This window comes from Harmonia axyridis, chromosome 6 (assembly GCF_914767665.1).
Source record: "Harmonia axyridis chromosome 6, icHarAxyr1.1, whole genome shotgun sequence".
In the NCBI taxonomy this organism is placed as follows: Eukaryota; Metazoa; Arthropoda; class Insecta; order Coleoptera; family Coccinellidae; genus Harmonia; species Harmonia axyridis.
In genome coordinates, this window is record NC_059506.1 from 26,973,517 (window position 1) to 26,995,456 (window position 21,940).

At 35.9% G+C, this 21,940-nt stretch overlaps 2 protein-coding genes across 2 annotated transcripts; one reads left to right on the plus strand and one right to left on the minus strand.

Annotated features, from left to right (window-relative positions):
* Positions 1–465: 465 nt before the first annotated feature.
* LOC123682633 (serine/threonine-protein phosphatase PPQ-like) lies at positions 466–17,940 on the plus strand. Its single transcript, XM_045621373.1, has 14 exons — positions 466–735; positions 785–931; positions 3,105–3,360; positions 5,047–5,173; positions 7,891–8,151; positions 8,201–8,335; positions 11,183–11,262; positions 12,121–12,237; positions 13,600–13,890; positions 14,001–14,238; positions 14,406–14,508; positions 14,559–14,698; positions 15,986–16,163; positions 17,796–17,940. The coding sequence occupies exons 1-14, from the start codon at positions 556–558 to the stop codon at positions 17,919–17,921; spliced, it is 2,379 nt and encodes a 792-aa protein (XP_045477329.1). The 5' UTR covers positions 466–555; the 3' UTR covers positions 17,922–17,940.
* Positions 17,937–21,134, minus strand: LOC123682634. Its single transcript, XM_045621374.1, has 4 exons — positions 20,124–21,134; positions 19,812–20,067; positions 19,631–19,745; positions 17,937–18,118 (listed from the first exon to the last, which is right to left on the minus strand). Exons 1-4 carry the CDS (start codon positions 20,221–20,223, stop codon positions 17,978–17,980), a joined length of 612 nt encoding a protein of 203 aa, XP_045477330.1. The 5' UTR covers positions 20,224–21,134; the 3' UTR covers positions 17,937–17,977.
* Between the last annotated feature and the right edge of the window lie 806 nt (positions 21,135–21,940).

The following is a 21,940-nucleotide window of genomic DNA, read 5'->3' on the forward strand; positions in this document are numbered from 1 at the left end:
AAAATCAGGTAAATGGAGAATTTTAACAAAAAGCCGCCATATTTAGGCTCAGCCAATCAAAATCGGGATCATACTTGTCGGCACTGTGGTTTATTGAGTCACTGTACATATTATCACTTTATTGGACGCTTTCAGCAGAAAGATCAGTGGCGTAAGTAGCTCCGCTACTGATAGGTATCAGTTTGGTAACGTTAGTATTCTCTGATGGATAGGTGCTTCTTTTCTTGAAAGTATTGTAATATTGGACTGATGCCATGTAATTACCTACCAGATTATTATATTAATAACAAGATCATTCCTTCAATATTTCTGTCTCGAATTATTCTCAAATTCTCAAGTTCTTAAATAATTACCCTTTATATTATTCGTGAACAAAATCATTTCAATATAATGAGCAAAAAGATTAATAAGAAATCTTTGAAAATCTATGACTGCAAATTCAATTCAGTGGAATGATACAATTCATTTTATTTTTTATTATAATTGTCAAAAATGATTACGTATGTTTGTCTGACGTGAATTTCTCTATAAGTTTATCCTCATCTGGTTTTAATAATGGCTTTATTCAAAACGTCCAGTGATTTCTCAGATGCGGTTTCTATCCTAGCCTTCAGTCCAAGTGATAACTCTTACATGTTCACACAGGATTCTCCATCTTCAGAATATTGGATCCCATCATCTAGAATTCAAGTTGGATCTTCGTTATCGAAGCAACTGGTCAACGACATTATCGAGGTGGATAGTTGACTTTAATTTTTAAAGTTTCTCATGAGAGCCATTTCAGATTTTTGGGACCTCTATAGTTTGCGACTGTTTGTTGCGCATTTACAGATTCTGGTTGCCGAATACGCAATCCCATATATCTCATTATGTATTTGCTGTGAAAGTTGATCAAGAACATAAAAAACGTTCCAAACAGACGTCAGGAAAGGTGAGAAACGATAGATGTTTTTATGGAAAGTGAGTTTCCATGATTTTGTGTCTCAGTTTCCTTCAGAGTGCACTTCTTTTCATTTGTGGATCCAATTGGTGAATATGTTCTGTCTTGTGACTATGTAACATGTTCACTAGCGTCTACAATGCCTGAAATTCGAATTAACCACTGATTTGAACCTCCACTAAATGAGTCCTGAGACTAATCACTAAAAACACATTTTTTTCTTCAACATTCAACTTCATTAGTCAATATACCTACATCGTCAAAAGTCTCGGCCCCCCATATCAACTCTCAACTTTACAATTTTTTGTGTGTCGAATCTTCACTATAGAATCACATAAATGAAAATAATAAACCAGCAAAAATATTTCTTGTTCGGGAGAATACAGGTTCATTCAAAGTCAATCAGTTTTGAGCGAATAACGAGAGAGAGAGTTATATTGGGAATATTCCGTGAAAAATACCGGGAGAACCAATTTCTCTGGCAAGAATAGTAGCCCTAAATCAAAAAGCTTTGTCGAACCACCAGATTGCGCAACGTTTGAATATTCCACGCACTTCAAAGAGTTTCAGAGTGGCCCTTTTCCTGGAAACCGGAAACGTTGCCCGGAGACCAATGCCTGGTCGACCCAGAGTAACATCTCCAAGGGATGACCATTATATCGCAAATTTTACTCCAAGGTAATGAAGGTATCAACAGGTATCTGTAACAGCCCTTGGAAGTCATTTTTTGAGGATCTATTGACGGGTAGTCTCAACCAGTGCCTTAAAGAGACGGTTGCATTCCTCAAATTTAAGGGCAAGAAGACCTTCAAGAGTACCTATCCTAGGACATAGAGCTACTTGTCGGCAAAGGGCAGAACACCACCAAGACTGGCTTTTACCACAATGGCGCAACGTACTTTTTTTCGGGCGAGTCATAATGCGGTTTACAAAGTGATAGTCGACGAGAAAAGATTTGGAGAGGTCCAGGCAGACTAGAACTACTCAATTTTGCCCGGCAAGTAGTGCCCTTTCAAGGCGTATCAATAATGTGCTAGGAGGTATAATGTTCGGTCGCCGTGCCCCTCTTATTATTGTTGAACTAACATCGACGTAGAAAACATCATTGAACCAATTACTGTTCCTTTGCGCAACGAATTTGGGGATAATGCCATTTTTCAGGATGATAACTCCCAACACACCGCACACGGAGGTTTTAAAACATTTTTCAAGAGAAAAATATCCGGAGAATGAACAGGCAGCAAACTTACCAGAAATTAATCCAATCGAGCACGTATGGGATCACTTAGGGAGAGCAATATCCAATCGCCGAAACCCACCTTTAACTTTTCGGGAATTGACTTTAGCCCTTCAGTAAGAACGAAATGATATGCCTGAAAATTTCAGTGATGACTTGATTTGTGGAATGCCTAGGCGTATTGATCAGAACAGATGGTAATACGGACTATTGAATTTGGATTCAGTTGTGGAATAACTATAATAAATCAAAAATAAATAATCGCTTAATTTAGACTTTTTCTCATTTTTCCTATTTTGTTTCTTCCTGCATGAAGCAAAGAGTAACAAACAAAGATTTTCTATCAAATACCTTGCAGTTGAAATAGAGGAAAATATTTATCTCATTTCCAGAATAGAGATTGTTTATTTCTTGAGAAACCAAGAGGGGCCAAAACTTTTTAAGATGTCTGTAGTCACGTTCAAGAGTGAAACATCTACTCCAGCTCTCTAACTCAATACCCTTTCTGTAAAAATATTCGTCTCTGCTTTCGAAATGGCCTTCAAGCTCGGCAATCACTCCTTCATTAAAGACAAATTTCTTTCCTTGGAGTATTTGTGTTAGGTCAGTAGAAAACGAGTAATCATTGGGGCCATATCTGGAAGAGAAGCCGGATGGTCAAGTAGTTAGAAACGCAATTCGTTCAATTTAAACATGGTTTTCATCAGTTTGTAATAAGGATCATTGTCTGGGCGAAATAGCATTTTTTATTAACTTCAGCACTCAATCGATACAATGTTGGTGGTTATACTTCTGTCAAGAAACTCAATGAACAATGTACCATGCACAGCGATAGCTATAATTTATTCCTTCAACAATTCATATTTGAAATGTTGTAAACCAAAAATGATAATAAAAATTTTCAGTTGACGAAAAAATTTTTTTTAGTTCCGTGGAAAAATCAACTGGATTCTCGATCACGATCTGTTTCGAATTTTCTCCATGAATAATATGCGAAGTCCAGAATTGTTCGAGATGATTATGAGCTGGAAGAACAAAACCATGTTCATCATACCCGAAGTGTTCAAAAGTGATGCTGTGCTGAGCGTGAGCAACTTCACGGAGATGATTGATAGTGTTATAATTAATAATGCCAGTAACGCTGGTGAAAGCCTCGTACTGACGACACCCTTCACGAAACAGGGTAGGTTTCCGAGATAATTCAATAGTTAAGACTAGATTAACTAATTAGATGTCTGGAAATATTTGCGTGTTAATCAACCCATGATAAATATTTAGATCTGACACAACTTTTGTTGTGAATTGACCAAACTTCAGTTGATTTCCACATTGTTTCCACAGTGGCGACACGTGTGGTCTTGTTTTTGATCGACTGAGCCTAAATATGGCGGCTTTTTGTTTACATTCTTCGTTAACCTGATTTTTGGGATTTATTCAAAATGTTAGGCGGCCCATTTCCACTGTAGTGTTTTCCAGTTGAATCATTTTGTTCTATACAGGGTGGCCATTTGAAAACGAAACAGACGAGATTACAGACGAAATAAAGTTTTTCGATAGAAATGCTCGGACAGGTCGATTTCTGTTTCGAGGGGGACAACTTAAGATGTAGGTTACGGACGCATAGCGCTTCAACCCTTGCTACTACAACCCTCACCCCCAAATTTTGAATAGGGAAGATGGGGTGAGTGATACCTCATTTGAAAGGTATTTTTATACTGATTTCAGCACAGTAATTGTTTTTTCATTTTATGCATTAGTTCTCGAAATATTCTTAACGAAGTATTTGAAAATGAAGTGGTGTTTTCATGGCACTTGTAGTGTTTTGTGAAAAATCGACATTTTGAGCTTCAAAACAACCATGACTGTGGCTTCCTTCCTAACTAACTAACGCATGAATATTTCGAGAACTAATGCATAAAATGAAAAAACAATTACTGTGCTGAAATCAGTATAAAAATACCTTTAAATTGAGGTATCACTCACCCCATCTTCCCTATTCAAAATTTGGGGGTGAGGGTTGTAGTAGCAAGGGTTGAAGCGCTATGCGTCCGTAACCTACATCTTAAGTTGTCCCCCTCGAAACAGAAATCGACCTGTCCGAGCATTTTTATCGAAAAACTTTATTTCGTCTGTAATCTCGTCTGTTTCGTTTTCAAATGGCCACCCTGTATACAATCAAATACTATTAGTCCCAATCATTTTAATTTTGACAAAGTGTCAGTTCAGTTCAGTCAATCGTAATCTTAAGTTCTATGGTAAAGCCATATGGTTAAGCAGTTTCAGTTTAAATTTGAATGAATTGTCGCCACTGTGTTTATTTACTGATATGGACTATACAGTGCCACCTACAGAAGGAAACAGAAGTATGGCCAATCTCGGTCTCTCGAGAAAATATCGTATTCCAAAACCGAAAATAACTTGATTTGAAAGATGAGTTTCTTAGGAGAGAATTACGAGAATGCATAGTACCTAGGTATCACACCTATCGTCATAGTTTTTCTCTTGAAACCAAAAAAGATATTGCTAGTGTTGAGATTATTATTCACGTATTTCATCTAGTGCCAATTTGAATAATCACTGAAGAACATTCAAAGCTGTAAAAAACAATGATTTAAACTTATATAAACGGTTCATTTGACATTCCCGTCTCTGTTTGGTAAAGTTTTATGTTATTTTTAATCTTTTCGGTCCATAATGTTTGTAGTTGTTTGTTTACTCTGCAAATACTTGGTAGCAGTAATAGGGCGTGAAAGTTTTCTGATCAGACACTCGTTGGATGAAAACAACTCATCAGTTCTTAGTGTTGCGTTTCTCAAACACATAAAATTATATATAGTATTGTCTTAATAAGCATTGAATCTATTTTCAGTACAGGCGAATTTGTACAGGGAATTCCTACTAGGGTGTTTTCCTTCATTCTATATGGGTCTACAGAGTTTTTGCAAGTTCTTTTCTAATTTGGGATGGACAAGAGGTGATCAGATGGATCTATTTAGGTAAAAATATGGAATTTATATTAAGACCAAAAATTCACCTAGACCTTAGAAAATTAAAAAAATTAAAAGTTCCTTCATGGGAATATCGTACCTTTTTATTGATTGATTCTATTACGTAGATAACGAAAATTCTTGCAGTTGAGCTATCAGTTCATAAGTAAGTATAAATCTGAAATTTTCAAAAAAATATCGACAATTTTCTCGAGGCTGCTACTTCTTCTCAATACAGACAGAACTCACTGTTCTCAATGCAGATCAGAACTCGATCTCTGAAAAACGTTTCCATTTGAAGGGTCTGTGACGAATGTGATATAACGATTCTTGGATTGAGATACAATTTTTACCGTTTTCTCCCTAATTTCGAGTTCCAACTTCCTTATTTTACTTCTAGTGAGTGAAAATGAAGCGAACACCAAATTGTAGTTTTTTTTTTTACGACAACGACTAATACTACGATACCATTGTTTGTAAACTCTGAGATCCGAAGAACATTTACTCTTTCTAAATTTTCGATTTTCTGTATACTTTCAGTTGAAATTTCTACATCTATTAGCTTATGATCTTTCCATTTGGTCGACCTATGTAATCGCCTTTATACCTATTGCTTTTTCCATACTTTCATCCTATTTTTTTCAAACAATATTTCTAGAAGAAATATTTTACACAATAATATACATATGCATCATTACTTTTATACTCCACTTGCAACAATGTGTAGAAGCTACAATATTTTGAGAAAAGTAGATATATTTTTCTTTCATTGTCTCGATAGCACTTTTTAGTTCATAATTATATAGACTTATAATTGAGCTTTGGCCTGTTGGATGTAGAGGGTGTTTTTTTAGAGCTATATAACATTAAATTGCAATAAAACAACGATGGATTATTCGATTGACATGAATTTTATTTATCCGCAAGATATTCTTGTGGCAGCATTACATTTTAAATATGATTTCCTGCATATGACCGCCACGGCTGCCTCGGATGTAGTCCAATCTGGACGTCCAATTTTCGGTGATTTTTCCAACATTTGTGGCCGTATATCGGAAATAACACGGCGAATGTTGTCTTCCAAATGGTCAAGGGTTTGTGGATTATCCCCACAGAAAGTAGTCTAGCGGTGTTAAATCACAAGATCTTGGAGGCCAATTCACAGGTCCGAAACGTGAAATTAGGCGGTCACCAAACGTGTCTTTCAATAAATCGATTGTGGCACGAGCTGTGTGACATGTTGCGCCGTCTTGTTGGAACCACAGCTCTTGGACATCATGGTTGTTCAATTCAAGAATGAACAAGTTAGTAATCATGGCTCTATACCGATCACCATTGACTGTAACGTTTTGGCCATCATCCTTTTTGAAGAAGTACGGACCAATGATTCCACCAGCCCATAAAGCGCACCAAACAGTCAGTTTTTCTGGATGTAACGGTGTTTCGACATACACTTGAGGATTAGCTTCACTCCAAATGCGGCAGTGTTGTTTGTTGACGTAGCCATTCAACCAGTAGTGCACTTCATCGCTAAACAAAATAAAATGGACGTAGTGCGCGATACTTATTCCGCTCAGAACCATTATTTTCGAAATAAAATAGCACTTTTTGCAAGCGTTGTTCAGGTGTGAGTCTATGCATGATGAATTGCCAAACCAAACTGAGAATAAATCACTGTTAATTCAGTCGCCATCTTGAACAGTAATGCCAACTTAAAGTTATATACCTCGAAAAAAAAACACCCGTTATGATCTGAACAAGTTGCAGTATTTGATGTTATTCTAGAGGGTTCCATAGTAGACACATTTGAGTTGGATGTTATTAAAAAGGATAGAAAAATCTGAGAATCATGAAAGGCAGAAAATAAATTCATGTCAAAATCACATGCACTGATCAATTTTATTCTTTTTCATTCCATTACCTTCAAATCAACTCAGATCAATGAAATATTTCTACCTGTAAACGACTATGGTCTCCTAATCACTTAACTCCAACTGAGGTTTGATAAGGCTATCATCAAAAACTATCAACAAAAACTTTTTGTTCTCTAACACACTCACTGCTTCTATTGAAAAAAATATTTTCAAACAAATTGGGTTGAAATAAGATCGGATAATTTCAGTATAAACATAGTATAAAGAATCTTTCCTTATACTATGGCATAAATATAAAATACAGATTTGAGAAGTTTGTTTTTTTCTAAAAAACCCACACACAACAAGAGCTTCTCTGTCGGTTTTCTACGAGAACGAAACTCTCACTCACAACCCTTTTTGCACCTAACTATTTCAAAACGTATCAGGCTACCATATGATGCAGAGGGTTGGGGAAGTGTTAAGCTGTCTGGATATACCAACTTCCATTCAACTCAACAGAAATTATTTTTTCAACTCGAATTCAGGATGTTTCAGAGTTCTGAAGTACTAGAATTTAATTTTTAAATGTAAATTGAATCAATGAATCAGAATAAATCACTTGACAGCTGTTAAATCGGTCGCCATCTTGAATAGTAATGCCAACTTAAAGTTATATACCCCGAAAAAAAACACCCTATATTTTGAGAAATGTAGATATATTTTTCTTTTATTGTCTCGATAGCACATCTTTTGTTCATAATTATATAAACTTATAATTGAGCTTTGGCCTGTTGGATGTATTTTTTAGTAAAGAAATAAATTAATTGATGTGATTCATAATGCTGATACCTCCAATTTTATTTCACAAAGGGCAGCGGACGTCCAAGGTAGATTTGGCCTTTCATTCAGGGAATTCCTCTACATAGCTGCAGCGGTAGAACCAAACATAGAAAGTCCTTCTGGCAATGCAGGCGAGATGAGGTCCAAATTCCTATTCCGATTTTACGACAAGGACAACGACAGTCTGCTCAAGCCAGATGAACTGAAGCAAATCTTCCTCTCTATAAGGAAATCAATGAAGCATCCCATTGAGCAAACCGCTTTGCAAAAGGATCTTACTGATTTCTACAGGTGAGAGAGGTTTCATAGGTGGAGGTCAAGGAATTTATTCCTATTTTAGGTCATTACAGGTTCCAGAAACTACAGCCTTATCCACTCAAGTATTCGTCAAAGCTGTTCACGAGAGTAAAATCAAGAATACGTCGATGATCTTCAGATCGCCAATAGGTATCATATCTTATCTCAAAGAAGCCAAGTGAGTTGTGAGAATTTATTAGAATCCTAGTTGTTTAGATACTGGCTGGACCAATAGTCCTCCGAGAATTAAAATAGTGATGGAATTGAACACAATGTGTTCGTGTGGTTTCATTTTGAAGATTGTATATTTTGTATTCGAGATGACTCAAGTATGATGTACAAACATCGTCAAATGTCTTGGCCTTGGACAATTTTCTGTGTGTGGAATCTTCACTATCTCATCACTTAGATTTAGATTTAATTAAGGAGGTTACATTTCACTGCGACCTAATGGTCTATTGTGCCTCACATCAGAGTTATTCTCTCCATAACGTGATCTATAGCTCGCCTTCCAGTTCCAAAGTTCTGATGAACTCCAATATCTGGGATAGCTTCAAGAAGGCTAATTCTTCACTTCTATATCCTTGATATCAAATCTCTCGAAGGTAATGGAAAAAATTATGAAAGTAAGACTCCAGAAATTCATTGACAAACATCGTCTATTGTCAGAGCGACAGTATGGGTTCATGGAGGGAAAATCGACAGAGGATGCAATAAGGGAAATGACCACGTTCATCTTTAACGGATTAGACAAAAAAAAACCTACTATGTCCATATTCCTCGATTTGTCGAAAGCATTCGATACGGTTGACCACAGAGTACTTCTTGGAAAAATGCATGACTATGGAATCAGGGGAACGGCTCTGAGTTTGCTGAGGAGTTATCTGACAATGAGGAAGCAATGTGTGTCCGTTGATGGAGAGAAGAGTGAAGAACAGGAAGTGAGATACGGAGTCCCTCAGGGAACGGTCCTTGGACCATTGTTGTTTCTGCTCTATGTAAATGACCTCCTGAACATGAACATCTTGGGAAGTATCGTTAGTTTTGCTGATGACCTTTCGATTTCTTATGAAGCAGAATCTTGGGAACAACTTAAATTAAAAGCAGAAAAGGATTTACAGAGTATCTCAGATTGGTTGAGCTACAATAAGTTAACCCTCAATATGGAAAAATCTTGCTATCTACCATTTACATCCTATGAAAATGGTCTACCAAACATAGGGCCAATAAAAGCGAGAAATGGAACAACCATACTGGAGAGCAGAGATGGATTCGTCAAGTACCTTGGGATCACCGTAGATAGACATATGAGATGGGAGTATCACTGCGAACAACTAGCAAAGAAACTGCGAGGCTTATTACATAGATTCAAACGTCTCAAAAAGCAACTCAATCTGAAATATCTAAAGATGGTTTATTTTGGCTTGGTGCAGTCGCTGTTGACATATGGTATTTCGGGCTGGGGGGCAGCATATGATGTGCATATAGAAAGATTGAATATCGTTCAGAAATGTATACTGAAGATAATTTGCGGTCATAGAATGCTGTTTCCTAGTGACGAGATATACAGAGTCGCACATGTGCTGGATTTGAGGCAACTGTATTTCATGAAGATTGCAGCACTCATAAAAAGAAGAAAAATTGAACTTCGGCAAATCGATCATAACTACTCCACTAGACACAAACTCGACCACTATAAAGAGAGTAAAACGAAGAAAACGATAGGTCAGAGATCTTGCACATATTTAGCTCCCAAAATATATGGAACAATCCCAATTACGTTGAGAGCTTTGAGAAACCCTGTGAGATTCAAGAAGGAAGTGATTCGGTGGCTACTCGGTTTGAATAGAAAAACTATACATAACGTTATTAACAACAGAATATGACGAAAATAAAATATAAAAGATCTGTTTGCTATTCGTTTTCTGAAGTGACAAATTCCCTAAAGTGACATTTATTAATGTATTACTATTCATGTTAACATTCCCTAAAGTGACAAATATTGCCAAAGTTGACTTAAGTGCGTATGTTGTGCAGTTACACACGATGTATCCTGATTTGTTTAAGTTTCGATGTATATGGTGTCCATTTGAACCAGAGAATTTTTTTATTTTTGTTTCCATTTTGTAGTGGCTGTCTTTGAATAGTATTTCTGTTGTGAGACTAACAGGTGAGCTTCTTAGAAGTGAGCCTCTGTCTCTTTATTTAAGTTTATTTGTAAAATTTATTTAAAGTGTTCATTTTGTTTTTAAAGTCAAATAAACTTTATTATTATTATTATTATAAATTTCGTGTCCAAGGCAGGTTTTGCGTTGGCTAGCGATGGTGAGGCATTCCGTCACCAGGTGATCCGGAGTATCTTACTCCTCCCCACAGAATCTGCATTCGTCATTTTCTGTTAGACCCATTCTCATGAGGTGTTTCCTGAGGCGGCAATGCCCTGTGAGGAATCCAGTGAGGACGTGTAGCTTATTCTTACTAAGATCCAGATACTTATTGGATCTTGTAGAGTCAAAGTTTCGAAGAAACTTTTTGGAGTGATCTAGACCAGGAAGATTCCGCCAGAGATTTTCTCTTTCGGTTACCTCTTTTTCCTGAAACTCTTTCTTGTAGGTGCATTTGTCTACACCACAGAAAGGTTCCGGGCCGATGAAGGAGTTTCTGCTCTTTTTGTGGAAAGTGTGTTGGCCTTCTGATTCCCGAGAAGCAGAGAGTAACAAACAAAGATTTTCTATAAAATACATATATTGTAGTTGAAATGGAAGAAAATATTCATCCCATTTTCAGAACATAAATTGTTTATTTCTTGAGAAACCTAGGGGGCCAAGGTTTTTGACGATTATTTCCCATGATCGCTCGAGAAATGGTTGATAAAAAGCTCTCTAATTCATAGTATATGTTTTGCAACAATTCTCAAGTGGACTATCGGTTGATGGTTGCAATAATGTCACAGAATTTTCAATGTTTGTTGCATTTGAATCTTGGCGATGATGTCTTTCATTTTATCAGGAATTTTGTCTTTCAGTGATAGAGAGGCAAGACAAATGCAGACGGAAATGAGGAAGGCAAGGGTCAAACCATCAGTGAATGTTGCTCCTTCCGAAAGTACGTAGACATCTTAGTATAATTTTTCAGGTAACTATGGATCTTGGATTTACAAACATAACACAAATAGCTCTCGATTTCTGTAATTTCAAATGATAGAAATTTTATGATTAGCAGATTCATACTTAGTCAATAATAAGCTGCAGTGGCGTACCCAGATATAAGCCTTGGGGGGGGGATAAAGAAAAAAAAATTCAATTTTTCCTTCTATTGACGAAGTTTTCCAAATAATTTTGCTTCCTCATAATAAGATTGTGATATATAAGGTTGTTACATATAATGGATATTCCTTCTGGGGGGGGGGATATATCCCTCTTATCCCCCCCTCTTGGGTACGCCACTGATAAGCTCCATAGAAAACCTGGTGTGTCTACTTATACCTGTAAAACTATATACCTAGTTGATTTCGAAGATCGCGTCTTTTTCAGATGGCGCATACATCGTTTATATTTGACATTTCTCTCGATTCTCAGCTCTCGTGACCTTTGAGTATAGAACAATAATATTTTATGTTCTATGCTCGTAACAATTTTCTATACTCTGTCATTATATTCCATTCATTTTATTAATAATTCGATAAGGACTGATTTGTAATTTATTGTGAAAGTTCGTAGAGTCTAAAATCAGTCTTACATTGTTAAACGGCGCCAGGCAGATCTCTGGTGAAGCAGAACACCAAAGTAACAGGTGGATATCTCAGAAAGTCTGAAACAAATTCGAATCAGTACACACACCAGGAATTCTATGCATCTTAGTCAATATCTTCGAGAATAAGTCAATCTAATTCATTAAACGAGAATAAAAAAAAGGAAAGTTCAATTTATATGAGGGAAAATTCAGAACTTTTGAATTCAATAGGTACCAGAAGTGGACATACGAGAACGGCGGGTACCATAAAATATGAACTTGGATCTCATTCAGTCAAAATCTACACTGCTGGAACTATGAACATCGATAAATTAGCAACTCTTGATGGTCAGTATTCAATTTCAATAATACTTACTACAGTTAATATCCTAATCAGTGAAACCTCACTTTATGCCAAATGGACTAGTTTTCATTTTTTTGTTAAGGATTTATTCTAAAAATTTAAGTAAAATGAAACAAAAATGTGGAAAAATCATTGAAATATCTCTAGAAATGAAAAAGTTATGGGACTTTGAAGTTGCGCTTGGAAGAATAATTTCATAGTACGTGTAAGTGTCGTGACGTCACACACTAGACGACTGGTATTCGCAGAGCTTACGAATTCATTGGTGTACAATCAGACAATCACACGTTCGTGTCGTGTTTTGTTCGTTACACGATGGCTGAAATAACTTACTATATACATACATATAAATTACTTTTTTCTCTTTTTACTTTTTACTCCTCACATAAATATGTTTTGCCATTGATAGACTTCAACAACCAGTACTCAACTACAAACTGTTTATGAAACGTTTTTTAAATAAATCATCGTTATAAGTTGAACCACGATGAAGCAAACTCAAAAGTAGATTCTTACTTGAAATGTTCAACTCCTTTTATTTCAGCACTGACATAAGATGGATTCGAAGAAAAAAACTCCATCACTGCAAATATATCTATTCTAGGCAAATTGTCACTTTGTCCTTTCACGAAGCCTTCTTCCATTATGGTGATATAAAAACAAAACTCGAGTTAAAACTACACTGTACAACTACAAACAGCGCGGCTAAGTATTTAAACGTAATTTATGGTGTAGCGATCACAGGCCAGTGCCGTGACGTCACAGACGTGTCGGAGACCAAAGCAATCCGCGCTAAAATACGTAAATTTAAATAATCTATTTCTCAGTCATTTATTGATGGATTTTCAAAATTTTTTTCACTGACTTATCAGTTTTGCTCTATATTTTAATTCTATCGTGTCGAATATAGTATTATCAACATCAATAAACTAGTCCATTTTCAAATGGTAAAATACATAAAAGTTGAGTCCTCAAATTCGCAAATAAATATATATTCATTCATACACAAATCAAAATGCTCTTGGGATCATCTAGCTATTTAATATTTTTTTAAATGAAATGTATCTTAGGATGATGATGATAATGATTATGATTGTTTTCAAGATATATAAATCGTTCATGTAGAAATGCGTTGGTTTTAATGATTTTTTAGTTGTGAAAAAGGTGTTGGGTAAGTTCAACTGTTTTCAGATTTCATTACTTCAATATCAGAGTATTACGAGTAATGTAGGTAACTAAAATTTTTAGCAAAGCGTAGTAGTGCTTCGGCTACCTCATTGATCTTACGCTATTTGAACAAACATTGGTAGTTCAAAATATGTGGTCTTTAATTTTTCGTTCCACAGCTGTGACTCCCTCCAGCATAGAGCGACCAATAGTGGATGATGTGAAGAGGAAGGTGTCTATAGATCAGTTTAGTCAAGACTCAATTACAAACGAGCTCATAAAATCCCTAAGGTACATGAACTTGGTGAATAAGCAAAATAAGGCTCAGAAAAAGGGTATGCAGTTCACTTGGGGCAACATAGACAGCGGACTGTTTGCCAAAAGACTGATAACCGTCTCCAAACTCACAACAGAGATCCTCAAGAACGAACCAAGATTATTGCAAGTGTCTTCTCCTGTGTATGTGTTAGGTGGGTGATTCAAACTTACAACAGTTCCTAGGTATTCAACCCAGCTAAGTCTATGCGATATGTTACAGTAGAGATCCCAATTTTTGTTAAGGTAAAATTCTCGACTTCAGGAGATCTCCATGGAAACTTCAACGATCTTCTTCATTTCGAGAGTATTTTGTGGCATGTGGGTCCAGTGCTATGTCCAAGCAATCTTCTCTTTTTGGGAGACTATGTAGATCGTGGTTCATCTAGTATAGAAGTAATATCGTATTTGTTCAGTTACAAAGTACAGAACCCTGAAAAGATCAAGTTGGTGAGGGGAAATCATGAGATAAGAGAGGTCCAGAAAATGTTCACCTTCTACACGTAAGTGAAGAATATTCTGGGATATTGGAATTTGAACAGAGAACTGTAATTTAATGATTTTATCCATAAATTCGATTCCCCAACTTCAATGTTTGTTGGCCTCAGTTAACAATTTACATTGTCTCCCGGAAAAGTATCGTTTTTACTAATAGATAAACTATTTCTAGTGAATGCCAAAATAAATTTGGCGATAGATTGGGTGCCGAAGTTTGGAGTGCAGTTAACCTCACCTTTGATCATCTTCCAGTAGCGGCCATTATTGACAATTCGGTAAGAAACTGATCTAGTTATGGCCCAATGTCTTGCATCTTGAATTCTAGATATTTTGTTGCCACGGAGGTATACCCCCACCTTGGTTGTGTCCTGTTGTGTCCTGCATTAACGAAATTCCAATGCCTTTGAATCAACCAGACGAACAGAGTGCCTTGGCATGGGAAATCATGTGGAACGATCCCATAAGGTATCCCATTTGAAGATTTATGGGTTATTTTTTTGAGCTATATTTTCGAATTTATAGATAAAATGTGTTTCAAGAGGAAGTTTATATTATTAGGTGTACAACTTTGCTTTAGCTGTTTTGCAATAGATGGCTGAAGCGGTAAGTGGTAGTCGAAATAAATAGATCGTAGATGTCATACAATACGCTTAGGTACTTGTAAACATAACGCCATCGAAATATTAGTCCTGCGGGAGGTTTTAATTTTCTGCTTCAATATGAAGAAATCTGTGGTTGAAGCTCCTCGAATGTTCTCAAATATCTACGGTGAGGCCGCTATTAAGGAAACAACGTGCCAATAATGGTTTCAACGCTTTAAGAACGGCGATTTTGACGTTTGCGTAGATGCAGAATTGGAGGCATTACTTGATCAAGACTCGTGTCAAACGTAACAAGTTTTGTTAGTATCATTAGGAGCGACGCAACAATCCTTTTCAAAAAGCCTGAAAGCCATGGGAATGATTCAGAAACAAGGAAATTGGGTGCCGTACGAGTTGAAGCCGAGAGATGTTGAACGGCGTTTGTTTACTTGAGAACAGCTTCTTGCAAGGCAAAAACGGAAGTGATTTTTGCATCGCATTGTGACTGGGGACGAAAAATGGGTTCATTATGATAATCCCAAGCAAAGAAAAACATGGGAATATCCCGGCCATGCTTTCACGTCGACGGCCAAACTGAATAATCACGGTTCCAAGGTCATGATCCGTATTTGGTGGGACCAGCTTGGCGGAGTGTATTATGAGTTGTTAAAACCAAACGATCATAAGCAATCGTTATCGAACGCAATTAATTTGAATCATAAATGTATAACCATATATTTATAGTGATTCCCTATTGAATATGCAGATTGGAATATTTGGAATCCAATATTTTTTCTAATTGTCGAATTAATAATAATCAGAATATTTATTATTTTCTCCTAGTGTCATCGGTTGAATCGCTTGAAGTTTGTTTTCTGAATTTCTGATATATTTAGGTATTTATTTCAATATATTTTGAGTTAATACGAAACGTTGATTCACTATGAGACATAAGAAGTGCGTTCTTTGTGGATAAACTCTCGAATTTGGTGGAATAACACTGATATGTTTTCATTTTCGCGCGCTTCATGCCAAATTTGATATTTCATGTTGGGGACAAAATTTGGTCACTGAAAATGACATAAGCTCCCTCTATCTATGTAATTGCTCTGAGGAAAGATCCAACTAAACTGAGGACCGAAAAATTCATCATTGGGATTTATTTCTTTAGGTCGAGAGTTGTAACGGACGCTATGGAATTAGAGCTATCAGCGAATGAAGGATTTGCTGTGAATAAAAGGAGAGGAACAGCTCACATGTTCAGCGCAGAGGCGCTGGATAGATTCCTGAGATCTAATGGATTCACTCATCTTATTCGAGCACATGAGGTGTCACCGGCAGGATTCAGCGTAAATATATATATTTCCTTTTCTATTCAGGTTTCAACCAAACTCGCAATGATGGATAATAGCGCTGCTTTAGTCAGATGCTGACATAAAAGTTTTGTATCGTGTTTTTATATAGCTTTGGGGAAATTATGGTTTCTTTATCCGATATTAAGAACGTGGCCTTATTTTCAGTTTCGTTTCTTCTTTATTGACTAATTCTAATCAACCTGGTTGCAACAAAGAACAATTGCAGTAGTTTTGGCAGATATTAATCTACTATCGCAGCTTCTTGAAATGTCATATCTTCTGAACTTATTATAATCGAAAATGAGGAGGTAAACAACTCCACTCACAAAGATAGGTCAGTAGGTTTAGTTTATTTTGATGATTAGTTTGACGTGAAATTTTTATTTTATATTCTATGTTATATTTCGTGTTTAACTTTCAATGTGTGTTGCATGGTCTCAAAACTAATCAAAATCTTATTATGAGTAAGCAAACTTCTTTGGTCAACTTCTTCAGGATCCACTCATCGGTAAAAGTTTTTCCATACAATAAAAATAAATATAAATAATTTCTCCTGTGATAGGATCATGGTGTGCAACAAGACGGAAGACAGTTTGAACATTTAAAACAATGAATTGGAATTTCCTATTCGTTTTTCTTGAATTCTGGGATGCGTGGCCATAGAACCTCAAACCACAATTTGGTTTTTCAGTGCATCTGCTGAAGAATATTTTCTTTCGGCCATAACTCCAGAACATCTGAAGCTATCGCTTTGCGACCTTCAGGTTTTTCCATACAAATTAAATTAAATTTCTATTTTTGTTGAGAAAATTATATCATTACATTTGAAATTTCGGAGAAAAAGGAACAAAACAATGAACTTCTGTCCTAGCGCCTCCTATCGGAAGCAGCTCAAACAAATTTATCATGAGTATATTTTTTCTTTAATCAACAAGATGTCATCTCTTAAACGAGATCTAATTTGCGCAAAAATGTTGAGACAAACTTAAGTTACATTTAAATCAGTTGGATTTCTCCCTTTACCCTAACCTCATTTGATGTCGTATAATCGAAAGTGACAATTTGAAAAGATACAAAATTTTCCAAGGATTACAGTGATGATATTTTTTTTTCAACTTGATATGAAATATTTTCGAGTAAAATACATTTTTCTACTCGACGATAGCTATTACGCCCCCTAGCGGTAGAGGTATGAACTTTAAAACTATTACCAATGTGTTTTCTTGTACACTTTAGTAGTAAAATCTTTTACCGCAAGTCTCTACGATGAGTGGATCCTGAGATATACTCGCTTACCTCGCTTATTTCCCCACCCTGTACATTGTGAACGAATAACCTATTTTTTTTTGTGTATAAATCTTTATACGCTCCACCCTCCCAAGACTTATGTCTGGGTACGTCACTGGATTTCGAAATTTTTCAAGTGACACCCAGTTGCAGGAACGTTCATCGAAATTGAATGCCTCCTTAAAATTAATCCTCCATTAAACGGCACAGCTAGCCAATAGGCTCCTCGTATTGGAGGATTAAAATTGTAATGACGCCATTAAATTTTAATGAACGTTTCTATAACTAGGTGTACGACTAACAGCATGAATATCATAGATAATCCAATAATTTCTGCAGGTCCTTCAAAAAGGCAAGCTTCTGACCGTCTTCTCTTCATCGAAATACTGCGGAGGTATGAACGATGCAGCTTGCATCATGGTGGATCAAGGTAGACTGAGGATCATGAGAATCGAATCTGACTAATAAATCGTATGAAAATTCAGTGTTACTTATTTTTTATTAACCAAACCTTAAAAACATCAAAAAAGGCCATATTCCAACTGCTCACCAACTCTTAGTGACGTCACAAATTTAATATTATCAGCTGTTTCTCTGCAGAGCCTCGCCACCCCAGTTATTTCTTGAGTGTCGGGATCGATGGGGTTCATATAGAACATCAACTGGAATGATAAAAGAAAAGGCTTAAAAAATCGTTGTTTGTTAATATTGAGATATACAAGGTTTTACTGTAACATGAGTGGTTGGCCATAGCCTAGTGGTGAATGCAGGTCATTCAGGCCTTTCAGAAAAGTAGCTTGTTGTGTATCCTAAGACTTTTAGTTTCGGAGATACAGGGTGATTCATGAAAATTGGCCTGAAGTACTATGCAGCAGCCTAATGGAAAAATTGTCATGGCCCAACTTAAGTATTACCCAGTGTATCTCAAAAACTGGTCATAGCAAAGCCAATACCGTTTGAGTGTTTGACATTACAATAGTGCACTCGAATTGAACGTTATGAAAAAAAAAATAGAAAATTGCACGGATTACTTTTTCAATTGCAGGGTCAGTTATCAGTAGTAATTTTCCTCAGGACATTGTTAATAGACGAGATGATTTCATGACAATCGAAAGAAAATTTTTTGACATGAAAATTTATGACTTTTTTAAAATTTACCTGAACATTAGATTCGTTGCTGTTCTCTACTATATAGATAATCTATTACCATTGCATCGTGAGCATCTCGGGCTGATTTAAATACTTTATTGTTAAACGAGGCAATCATAATGTTATAATCAATTCAGTACTTTTTTTGCAAGAGTTTGCACAAAACTATTTTCTTCAACTTTCATACAGGGATTTTTCGTAGATGCAATCCTTTCTCAGCAGTTATATGGGGATTTTCACTGCCCCAATTCACTGCGACAATTTTGCTTGTTTACATAGCCACCGAGTGAAAATGTGCTTCATCGCTGAAGAAAAACGGATTTACCCTGCTTTGGTTCTTGTATAAATTGAATTTAAAAGCATGGAATTTCAACTCGAGAAGAAAAATTCGTCAAACGTGCCCTAAGAGGGGCCCAAATTGAGTGCGCGTAAAAAATGTATAAATTTGGATCAACACTTTCATTTACATCTATTAGTTTTGGTCGAACGTGCATTTAGTCTCTTCGAATTTTTTTCACTGTCTTGCCAATTGTACGCTCAGATTATGTCGACTATAGTCTGCTCGTAATGCACGAAACGTAGGTACTTACACAGAATCATTTGACAAGTCGAGTGGTTGGTTGAAATATCAAGCTACTGGGCTTGATGAATCCTAAAGTAGATTACCGAAATTTTCAAACGTTCAACAATAGATAAAGATATAACTTGAATATATACACCATGTGGCATTGAATTTCAGTGATAGAATCATCAATTACTAATCTTCTTTAGATATTTCAGTAGTTCATAAAAAACAATTAGTTTATTTCATCGATTTGATGGTTCTTGCCTTACCCTTGTACTCAATCTAGCACCATTTTGTAGAAATAGTATACACTTCTGACTTATTTTTACTACCAGTGTCGACATCATTTGAATTATTGAATTATTTCTTAAAAATCTTATGAAATTATTTCTACAGAAAAAGGGGAGAGCAAATTGAGATTTTTGATATGAGATTTAATAATAATGTTATAGGCTCCTACCTTTACAAAATCATCATAACTTAACCATCCATCTTTGTCCGAATCAGCAAGATCAAAATGTTTCCTCTTTTCCTCATAAGTGTTTGTATCACCCAAACTCTCTAAAATTGCTGAACTAAATGAAGAAAACCCAGAGGTATTATTCTAAGAATGAATTTTAAACTTTCAATAAACTACTCACAAGTTAATGAAGTTCAACATTCCGTTTTCTCTGTTATTGAACAATAGGAACAAGCTGTGAATATTGGACAGGGTTGTTTCATCCCAACCTGGATAATCTCTAACAGATTGCTTCATGCTGGAGGATCTTCCCTTTTGTTCCCTGTTCAACCTCCTTTCCCTCAACAGATTCGAATAAAACTTCATTTGAAAATCGTCCAAATCAGTCCTCTTCATTGAGGCTTTCTTTTTCAGTTTAGAACGTAACAAGGGCACTCCTAAATAGAAGTAAAAGGTTTTCAAGTACTAGTCTGGGAGCCTAAATCTGAAGTACCTGTGGAGGAGAAGTCCTCTTGTCTGTAATAACATATAGGTTTCCTTTGTATTGGAAAGTGGAACAATCTTTTGAATATTGTTGTTATATATGAGCCCATAGGATGCGAGTTAGTTTTTGAGGAATATTTGGGTTTGACGTATGTCAATGTTTATGACATGCAGAACGCTTTTCTCATTCATGTAATCATAATAATTTGTACCGGTAATTTTAAAATTCTATTCAACGACTAAACAGACATGTGCTTTCTAGGGAACAATCTTGGTGAGGAGATTTTTCCAAACCCTCTGAAGAAGCCAGTTTTGTCTCCATGAATCTTAAAGCTAAATTGCACATTGTGTTACGCTACACTGAAGATTGGTTAACAATGACACAAATTGTATATTATTTTTTTCGATTCTTTCTTTGAGTTTACGTCTTTCGATTGATGTCTTGTTCTTGTTATTTTGTGCTAATGGTGGCACACCTAGTATTTCAGTACTCTGTTATCTACTAATTTTTCCGAGTAAATTCCAATGATGAAATGAAAATTACAAATTTCCAATGCTCTAATGTTATTGATCAATTGCCACACTAAACTAGTACATTTCAGGGAACTCTATCTTAACAATATAAGTATAGTCGTCAAAGAAAACAACATGTGGATGATCATAGCCTCCAACTATGGGCATGCATCTTGGGTCCAAATCTCTGTTTGTACCTCCACAAGATTTATTTGGTTCTGGTACCCTGCATTCCCAAATAGGATGAGTTTCGGTTATTCTCAAAGTTGGTAAGCAAGTGTCGTCAGGATTTTTTTTCTTGATTTTCCATCTTGGACAACATTCATCGTTCCATTGCGATACATGACTTTTGTCGGTCTTGTGTGAAAGGCATATGAGGTCAAGGTTTGAGTGTGGTTGAATTTTTTTGGTGAACTTCATGGTTTTTTTTATATCAAGAGCATGGGATATTTGATGTTAATCATTTTGAAATTTGGTGAGACTTGTCAAAAATTATTGTGAACACAGAATATTTGAGTACTATAATTAAGATGCATAGAATACCTGTTGTGTTTACTGATTCGATTTTGTTTCAGACTTTTTGAGAGACCCACCTGTTGCTTTGGTGTTCTGCTTCACCGGAGTTCTGTAAGGGGGCGCTCTTAAAAAATTTTCGAATTCCCGCTATCTGCCAGGTGCCGTTTGAAAAAGACATACTGATTTTAGAGACTGCAAACATTCACAATAAATTACAATTCAGTTCATATCGAATTTTTACTCAAATGAATGGAATATAATGACAGACCATAGAATATAAAATATTATTGTTCTATACTCAGAGTTCACGACAAGAGCGTAGAAATGGGGGGATTCTGGGGGTAATTACACGGTATTCCTAAATTGGAGATACAAATGAAAATGTCAGATTTCCGGATCATTTTAAGAAAAAAAGTCCTATAATATGAGTCGCCAAACATTTTGTTTTGATACACATGTGTTAAATGTTAAGTTTTTTTCTCGTATAACCTTCCCTTTACAAGATTTAATTTGAATTGGCCATAGATATTCCAGTTTAAAGTTTTCACCATGTGATATGCTAATTTTGAATGCAAATCTACAGGGTGATATTTTTTCTGGAAGGATGTCTGCTTCCTTCCTCTAAAACTATATTTTGTTGAATGGCTGCTAGTTCAGAAAAATGTAGAAAAAAAAACTCTGGTCCAGTACTACACTTTTTGGTTTGTTATAGTTTTGTCGTATCTGCTATCGATTTCGAGAAAAAATCTCTAGTGATTCTGAGGAAAATCCAAATTATTATGAAGATCCAGCTAGTAA